Genomic DNA, 8,801 nt, shown 5'->3' on the forward strand with positions numbered 1-8,801 from the left:
TTGACCTACATTCTGCTGTGTTTGGACGTGGAGGAGCAATGTGATCCCACTGATGACCCTCTAGGTATTTAATACTGATCCCCAAGTCATATGCCGGCAGTATAATGATGTCTGCCAAGGCACCCTGAGATGGGCAGACAACCAGCTGACTCCAGATCAACATCATTCCTGTATTTATTACCAACTTGGCCCGGATTGTTACAGTATGAGATAGAATTTATGCACATTTCTTAGGAAAAAAACTACGAAAAGTAACAAATTTAAAAGTGTAAATATGTCCAAACTTTTAGGGCATCAGAACTTCATGCAGCCTTTGTTCAGCCCCTGTCTGACACTTCAGATTGTCTACAATTTCAGCTACAGCAACATTGCACTTTATATAGCAGCTTGTAGAAGAATCATCCTTCAGGAGAGAGAGAGAGAGAGAGAGAGAGAGAGGGAGAGATAAACACAGCTGTCACAACAAGAAGTCAAGAAGTGAAGTCGCAGCATTCAGAAGTGGACTACCACTGGACATATGCACCAACCTTTCCTTATAACCTATTCAAACAAATTAAGTGAGTGACCGGACTCTACAGGTGTAAATTCTGTAAGAGATTAGTGCAGATTACAGGGATAGCAGACACTATGGCAGTGGCTAATCCATGCCTCCAGAAAGAATGGGGTGAATGGAAGAGAGGGATGGAGAAGAGCAGGAGGATACGATTGCAGGAGAGGATCAGACGCTGGAGTAATGTGGAGGTGAGTAAAGAAGAGGACAGTGTGGAGACAGAGGAGGAAGATGAAGATGAGGTGAAGGAAGAAGTTGAAAAAGAGGTCACAGGAGAAAGTGATGATGCAAAAGTGCTTCATGTTGAGGAAGAAGAGGTGAAGGTAAGAGAAGTCCAAGAAAATGAGGAAGAGGAAAGTGAACATGAGAACAACATGGGAGATGAGGAGGAAGACAAGGAGGTGAGTGGAAGAGATGAAAATTATGATGTGGAAGAAGAGGTGGATGAAGAGAGGGTGACTGATGAGGTGGATGAGGAAGAGGTAAAGGCACTAGAGAATGGTGGGGAAGAGGTGGTAGAGGGGGTGGAGAAGGAGGTTCATGAGGAGCAGGTGGATGAGCAGGAAGGAGAAAATAAAGTTGAGAAGGATGAGGAGGAGATTGGTGATGAAGGTGAGGAGGAGGTAAGGCAGGTCAGTGGAGAAAGAAAAGAAGAAGAACAGGAAGAGGAAGAAGAAGAGGAGGAGCTCCAGGAACAAAATCTCCTGGCAGAAAGATTTCAAGTTGAGAATGTTCAACAAAACCGAGAAAGTCCAGTGGAAGAAGATGAAGAACACAACTTTTCAGATTCAGAGGAAGGAAGCAAGGAAAATTCTAACTTCACAGGATACAAGACTGAAAGTTTTATATTTTCAGAGAGACTTAAAGATGAGAAACAAAGTGGAGATCGGTGTGGAAACGAACTTTCCCGAGCTTGGTCTACGCCAAACGAAAGTGAAGATGACAGTGAGAAGATGACAGTTACAGAGTCTTGGACAACTCAAGAAGATTTTCACGATGATATTCTAGAAGAAGATTCCACAGATGACGGTGAAGCAGAATGCTTGGTGGATGAAGATGAAGACGGTGATGATGATGACAAGGTAAAGATTTACTGCAAAGATGACTACCCCGCAAACATCTTCTGCACCTTGGATGAGTTCAGGGGTTCTGGCCTTCTCACCGATCTGACTTTGAACACAGAGGACGGTACGAGTTTTCTCGTACACTCGCCCATCGTGGCTGCTGTCAGCTCCCTCATCTGGAAAAATCTGAGCAGAAACGGCGCTGACGAAAGACAAGATGATGTGGGCCACATGTGGTGTTTGACTCTGGAGGTGGATCACGTTGGATTGGAGGCAATTGTGGAGTTTGCTTACACTGGACTCATATCACGTTTGAACAAGGACAATGTGGAGCAGATAAAGGCTGCAGCTCAAACACTCAGTGCGCCCAGGGTTCTGAGTTTCTGCAGAGATGAAGAGGAGGCATCATCACAACCTACAGGAAAGAAGAAAAAGAAAAGGATCTCTGCTGAACAACAACTGAGGATGAGTCTCCAGTCCATCAAGCGGCTCTGGGTGGACAAAGTGGGCTGTGATGTGATCCTGGAAGCTCTTGGGGGATCGCTTCATGGTAAGTAGCCACCGAAGAGTTAATAGAATGCAGCCCTTGCCCTCATTAAGGTTCTTGATGGGGGCAGATTTAAATCCATCTGCTCCACTCAGAGCATGAGCATATCAAATCATGATCAGTTAATAATAACTTTGGTATGTTAGCTCACATTACTTAGGATTTCTTGGTATCTGTTACTCAACCAAATGTTTTGGCCTCCTCACTGCCTAACCTAACTAACAGCTTTTGGTGTCTGCATCTAACTAAGGGTATCTTGTAAAAGAATTCAGGCAAGAGTGATCAAATCCGTGTGAACTGTGAATCTAACCCAAGGCCGTTTAGGTCAAGTAGCATCTTGTAAGGAACCACCAGCAGTTACAGGTGTGTTTAAGGGTTTATCATGCCGTTCCACATGAGTCTGTGTAACAAACCATCTGACACATCAGGTTTCAACCATGTAAACAAAGTAGTTTTGATGTCTGAGTTTTGAAGGTAAACCAACAATGACCCTCCTTTGACCAGTCCACAGAGTTATCCTGGCTGTAAGCAGCGACTACTTCCGTAGTATGTTCACCTTGGGGATGAAGGAGTCCCATCAGCCTTGTGTCTCCCTTCCCTTCCTGTTGGCTTCTGAGCTGAAGATTCTAATTGACTGCTCCTACAGCGGAGTGCTCCCCCTCACCTGGAGTTGTGTCTTTGAGATCACCAGCACTGCACTCCAGCTCCAGTACCAACCTGCTCTTTCTTTGTGCCTCAACTTCCTGCAAAAAGAGCTAAACCCTGACTCCTGCCTGGATGTGGTTGCATTTGCCGAAGCCTATGATATGGTGGAGCTTCTTGAGGTGGCTGATGATTTCGTCTTGCGGCAGTTCCAAAAAGTGGCTTGTACCTTAAAGTTCAAAGACCTGCCAGCCAAACAACTGTTCAAATACCTGAACAGCCGGTCCCTCTGTGTTCCATCTGAGCTTGTTGTCTTCAGAGCAGTGGTGGCTTGGATCCAAACGAAGCCCAAGAAAAGGTTGAGACTTGCTAAAGAACTGATGAAAACCATCCACTTTCCTCTGATGACATTCAAGGAATTTAAAGAGGTCCAGTCTCAGGACATGTGGTCCGATCACAGCTTGGCAGAGCTGTATGAAGCAGTCTTTGAGGATTTCTGCTCCAATGAGATTACAGTGCAGAATCAGTGCCGCGTCTATCTGCCAAAAGAAAGCTTGGTGTTGATCGGAGGCGACCAGATCTCTGAAGACCTGGGCAGCCGCAGCATCAGCAGAGAGCTCTGGTTTGGGAATTCCCTGAGGAACCACACAGGGATAAGGAAGGCCATGGAGTGGAGAAAGCTGGGAGAGATGCCAGAGCCAGCGAGGTTCTGCCATGAGGTGGCAGTGCTCAACGGAACACTGTATGTGTTTGGAGGCAAGAAGTACTACGGCATAGGCGACACCCTGAACTCTGTTTACAGGTGAGAGAGTGTAACCAAAACACAACCATCTAAATATACATCCCACTTAAATTTGTCTACAACATTTGCAGATATGATCCCCTTCAGAACAGCTGGCAGTGCATGGCTGAAATGCAGAAAAAGAGAGGCTCTTTCTCAGTGGTCATACTTGATGGAAAGATATACGCCATCGGTGGACATTGTGACCCTGACTACATTGATTCTGTAGAACAATACTGCCCCACTACAAACTCCTGGAGGTAGATTGGACAGAATATCTTCAAGTAAATCATATTTTCATGCCATTAACAATATTCTGTCTTTCAGTTTCACGTGGCCTTTGGATCTACCTCTGAGCGGACATGTTGCAAAGGTTTTACACGGGCGTATCTTTGTCTCTGGAGGCCAAAAGAGCGACTACCTGTGTCTCTCATCCATGTTTTTGTACCACCCGGAGACTGGAAGCAGCTACCTGGCAAACATGAGTAAACCTCGAGCTCATCATTGCATGGAGGCCCTGGGTGACTTTCTTTATGTAGCAGGTGGGATCACCACAGTTGACGATGTGACTGCCGTTGACCAGCTAGCTTGTGAAGTGTACAGTCCAGCAGCCGACACGTGGACACCCTTCACGCCACTTCCGGTGCCACATGTTGGTGCTGGTAGTGCGGTTTTGGAGGGAAAGTTTTATGTGTTGGGTGGGTACAGCCAGGAGGACTACAGTGACACTAAGATGGTGCACCGGTTTGACGCCACCACTTGGAAATGGGAAAACATGGGAAAGATGCCCGGGCCAAACAATGACATACGAGCATCTGTGCTGTGTTTGCCAAAACATTTCCGATCGTAAGATGAGGAGACAAGTGCAGCACTATTTGTAACTTCAGTGCATTTATTGCATGTGAGAGGAGCCATTTAAGACTGGAACAAATGACTCAACACAATATATGCATTACATCTATGTATAGCTAATAAAGTTAGCATGCTAACCAGCTTGACATGGTCTGCTGCACCATCTTATTTTCTTGGCCGTAGGGCAGCAGTGGCTCAGTGGTATAGCAGGGTTGTCCAATAATGGTGGTTCGAGCCCAACTCCTCCGTAGTCACTGTTGTGTGTCCTTGGGCAAGGCACTTTAACCGCATAGCCTCTAGTGTACTCACTGGTGTATGGTGCTCTTTGCTGGGCTGCCTTAAGCAATTTCCCCATTGTGGGACTAATAAAGGTTTCCTAATTCTTAATTTTTTAGTATAATACCACATAATTCAACTAGCTGGGTCAATGCAGCATGTTATCTGACCTCAGTTTAAGATGTAAAAAGTAGAATGAACAAACCGTTTGATGGTCAAGCTAAACCATATTGGTGCAGGGGCATTAGCCAGTGTAGCAGACATAGGGAGATGCAGTGAAGTCCATGCTAGGCTCAAAACAAACCATAGCCGTAGCTCTCCTGTTTATCCTGCTCGCCAGCGTCTGCTCTCTGAACTACATCATTCAGTGGATTACGTGTGACTCAGTTCTGGGTGCACTACTGCCACTTTTCACCACAGAAATGCAGATCTGTGTGAGTGTGTTTACATCCACTTGGTGCTATTTTTGAGTTACTTTTTATTGCAGTATGTATGTTTATCTCTTTATACATCTACTGAACATCCTGTGTGCTATTTTTATACATAATTTTTCTTTCCGCCTACACGGTTTCATTACACTTCTAGTCAATAAAATATATTTTATATATCATTGTATCAACATCATGATCAATAGTTTTTTCTTCGTCTTTACAAACTGCTCCTTTACATAGTGTTTTATAATTGTGCCTGTGCATGTCATTCTAGGATATCGATGTAATGTTGTTGGTACATTAAAATCACCTGGACTGTATTGTGAAGTTTCTGTAATAAAATGGTTTTACTCCCATTGCTGCAATGTCAATCTATCAACACAAGAGGGAGCTGTTTCTTTTGTGTTTATGGCTGTGGAGGGAGGCAGGTGAACACATGTGCAGATGAACACAATAGGTTTAATGTTTTGGATTTATTACTCTGTACTAGTTACAGCTGCATCTATTGGGAAATACTTTGAATTATTCTATCAGTATGAGGTTAGGGAGGATCACTTTTTCAAAGTGAAGAGGAGGAAACCGCTGAAGGTTGTGTGGCCGTTCAGGTTGTCGTACACTCTGCCGTTATCCCACAGCTCCAGATGCACTCTATCACCAGCAGCCAGCTGCAGAACAGCAGCGTTACTACTGAAGTCCGAGCTGTCAGATGAAGGACTATCGTAGGTGGAAATCTGATGGACGTTGTTCTTCTTCAAAATGGCCCCCACAGTGTGAGTGTTGTAGCCATAGGTGCTGAAGGTGAAGTGGTATAGGCCGTTCACCGGCGCTGTGAAGATTCCTGTGGCACAAGCAAAGAGAGCAGGAGGTTGCATATATATGAATAAAAAGCTGCAGAATTTGCATACAAATGTTTAAGTGGTGCAGTTATAGCTTCCGGTCCTACGTGAGTCAAGAACAAACATTTGTTTTGTTCTTGTCTAAAATACCAGGAGCTGATGAGTGAGTTTTATAGCCTCGAGGTATGTTGGTTCAGTTAAAATAAGTTACGCCAGAGTGCAGAACAAAACATGATCTGTATCTTGTAACATTGTGCGGTGCTGCTTGATTCCTGTGTGGCGTCTAACTGATGGTCAAAAATCAAAGGTGTCAACAGGCCTGCGGCTATGAATGTTTCTCTGCAACAAAAACAAAAAAGTCTTTTTTTGACTGATTGTTCTTCTTGTTAGAAAATAACAGGAACATATTCACATTCTTATCAACAGAGGAAAAAAAACAGATGAATAAATACATGTTTTATTAGTTGTTACTGACCACAAACACAGTGAACTCCCCATAATCGTCTAGAATGAGAAAATGATACTTAGGACTCAATAAATCCTCATGAGTAATGCATTAACTTAGCACAACCTGATTATAAATATGGTGCACACGGTCATTTACATAAACAAATTAGGCAATATATGCACTCACTATACCTGTGTTTGAATCGTAGCCATTGCCGGCATTGGAGAAGACCCTCTTGAAAATCAGAGCCTTGTCTGTGCAGGGTCCTCTGTAGATCTCACCAGTGTTGGCCAAAGAGGCGGAGAATGCGATCTGAGGTGCAGCTGTGGACAGACAGTTACATCATAATGGTGTAAGTGTTAAAGATAAAAAGATTTTAAAGGGTTATTTCAGCTTAGGTTTGGTCACTGGTAATGTTACCTCTACCAACACTCTGCCCCAGCCTGTTAAGCTCCTTCTCCACAGCATCCAGTCTGGTTTTTAAACCTATATGATGAAAAAAATTTAGACATTTATTTTATGAATACGTCACAATGACTTACACATCATCATGTACCTTCATTCTCCTCCTTCAGTTTGTCAGTTTCAGCCTTCTGTCTCGTCAGCTTGTCTTCAGTCGCTTTGAGCCTGCTGTCCAGACCCGCAAGATCCTCCTGACATTTTTCTACTTTGTTCACTTTTTCCTCTAAACTCTTGATCAGCGTATCTTTTGCACTCATCCATTGATTGATGTCCGTATCACCTCTCTGTCCAAACCCCAGCTCCACGGCTAGGAATCCCAGGAGGGTCAGTAGAAGCAGTGTCCTGAACTTCATGTCTTCGGTCTCAAATCTGTGATCTGGGGGTGGTTGTGTTGCTCGGTGGGCTTTATACCTGCTCAGACTTACTCTTTGGGGAGGTGTCCTTTGGATGTCAGTGAGTAAACAGACTGAAGGGCCTCGAGGGACCCGTGCCCCAACACGCCTGCTGTTTTTTTATGAGTGTGCACGCCTGTGGAATATCAACAGGGAATGTGGCATATATGCATAAAAAATGAGAGAAGGGGATTAGTCAAGCACAACACAACTTGAAATAATTTCACAAGTTGGTGTCAGGTGCTGTGTAAAAGGAGGACCCAAATGCAGCTGAAGTTTATAACTGAAGGCGAGCTTTATTCAAAAGCTAAGGTTACTCTTCACCTGAAGACTAGGAACTGAGATAAACTAAGACAACGACTTGGACTATGGTACAAAATAAAACAAAGAAACAAACAAACCTAACCCTGAATTACCCAAAGGAGAGAAGGGAGGACGAAACAACAGGGAGGACGAAACAACAGGGAGGACGAAACAGGGAGGACGCGACGACAGGACAGCCACAACGCAGGACAGCAAACAATGATCCGACAAAGACAAAGGGAAACACAAGGCTTAAATAAGGAGGGTGAGACACAGGTGAACACAATCAGGGAGGAGCTAGTAATCAGGGAGGAGAGAGGGAAGGACTGAGGAGGAACAGAGAAAGAGGAGGGAGGAACAGAAGGAGAGAGGGAAGGACTGAGGAGGAGCAGAGAAAGAGGAGGGAGGAGAGAGGAAAAACACACAACACTAAATAACAAGATAAACAGTAAAATAACATGACAAGGAGCCAGAACCCTGGCTCATGACAGTTGGCCTGTCAGATGTGAAACAAATTCACTTTTAAGTGAATATTTTTCTCAAACAGCTGATAAAATCTGACATCTGGATTATGTCTCCTGTCTGAAACCAAAGCCTGAAGGCAGAGAAAAGGTTTGTGGCTCTGGGTAGAAGGAGAGGACTCATACAACTGCTGTTATACACATGACTAAGAACATAAAAAAGTATCCCTGTTAACATGGTTTTGGAGCAGTCATCTGCTACCAATCAGCCTGTTTTGAGCTGGATCCTGAGAGATTTCAGTGCTTCAGGTCACAGTTCCTGTTTTAACTGGTGTTCCTCAAGATCTGATCTTAGGTCCCCTTTCACTAATCATCTACCACATTCAAAAACAATTAAAAAACACTCCCTTACCATGATGAAACACAACTTAGAGACAAGAAAAGTCAACCCCTTCCTACCATATTCCAAAAAACAACCTGACAGTGGACACAACAACATGATACCCCTCTTTCTTCAGCTGGTGGACAATTACAATCTTACAGGGCCTGACTTCACTGATCAGAGAGACATCTATGGGAGGAAAGTCCACTATTATCCAGCATCTGCTTTGTCCCCTGAAACAACTACTTCTTTCCGAAAACGAAGGAAGAGCTCAGTGATCACAATATAGACGTTCTTGCTGTAGAACCTGGAAGTCAATAACTAAGGGGTCCAAGTGCTCAATGACATGAGAGAAAATGCAGGATGAGACCATG

The 8,801-nt window shown here is 44.2% G+C and overlaps 2 protein-coding genes across 4 annotated transcripts; one reads left to right on the forward strand and one right to left on the reverse strand.

Annotated features, from left to right (window-relative positions):
• Positions 1-387: 387 nt before the first annotated feature.
• Positions 388-5,463, forward strand: LOC114435857 (kelch-like protein 9). Of its 2 annotated transcripts, none has more exons than XM_028405787.1 (4): positions 388-2,164; positions 2,666-3,605; positions 3,677-3,844; positions 3,912-5,463. In XM_028405787.1, exons 1-4 carry the CDS (start codon positions 628-630, stop codon positions 4,432-4,434), a joined length of 3,168 nt encoding a protein of 1,055 aa, XP_028261588.1. In that variant the 5' UTR covers positions 388-627; the 3' UTR covers positions 4,435-5,463. The 2 variants fall into 2 exon arrangements, with proteins under 2 accessions (XP_028261588.1, XP_028261589.1); XM_028405788.1 differs by having other exon boundaries at positions 3,693-3,844; positions 3,912-4,053.
• Positions 5,464-5,597: 134 nt separating this feature from the next.
• LOC114435894 (complement C1q tumor necrosis factor-related protein 3-like) lies at positions 5,598-7,909 on the reverse strand. 2 transcript variants are annotated; one of them, XM_028405862.1, is made up of 5 exons: positions 7,698-7,909; positions 6,984-7,417; positions 6,848-6,913; positions 6,619-6,750; positions 5,598-5,981 (listed from the first exon to the last, which is right to left on the reverse strand). In XM_028405862.1, exons 2-5 carry the CDS (start codon positions 7,240-7,242, stop codon positions 5,695-5,697), a joined length of 744 nt encoding a protein of 247 aa, XP_028261663.1. In that variant the 5' UTR covers positions 7,243-7,417; positions 7,698-7,909; the 3' UTR covers positions 5,598-5,694. The 2 variants fall into 2 exon arrangements, with proteins under 2 accessions (XP_028261663.1, XP_028261662.1); XM_028405861.1 differs by having other exon boundaries at positions 7,683-7,909.
• Between the last annotated feature and the right edge of the window lie 892 nt (positions 7,910-8,801).

Source organism: Parambassis ranga, chromosome 5 (genome assembly GCF_900634625.1).
Source record: "Parambassis ranga chromosome 5, fParRan2.1, whole genome shotgun sequence".
In the NCBI taxonomy this organism is placed as follows: Eukaryota; Metazoa; Chordata; class Actinopteri; family Ambassidae; genus Parambassis; species Parambassis ranga.

Excerpts from the sequence above, each read along its gene's own strand:
- LOC114435857 (XM_028405787.1), top strand. The coding sequence starts at position 628 with ATGGCAGTGGCTAATCCATGCCTCCAGAAAGAATGGGGTGAATGGAAG. Across the intron at positions 2,165-2,665 it reads TCTTGGGGGATCGCTTCATG|TCCACAGAGTTATCCTGGCT; the intron begins GTAAGTAGCCAC and ends TCCTTTGACCAG. Across the intron at positions 3,606-3,676 it reads ACCCTGAACTCTGTTTACAG|ATATGATCCCCTTCAGAACA; the intron begins GTGAGAGAGTGT and ends CAACATTTGCAG.
- LOC114435894 (XM_028405862.1), bottom strand. The coding sequence starts at position 7,242 with ATGAAGTTCAGGACACTGCTTCTACTGACCCTCCTGGGATTCCTAGCC. Across the intron at positions 6,914-6,983 it reads ACTGAAGGAGGAGAATGAAG|GTTTAAAAACCAGACTGGAT; the intron begins GTACATGATGAT and ends TTCATCATATAG. Across the intron at positions 6,751-6,847 it reads GGGGCAGAGTGTTGGTAGAG|CTGCACCTCAGATCGCATTC; the intron begins GTAACATTACCA and ends GTCTGTCCACAG.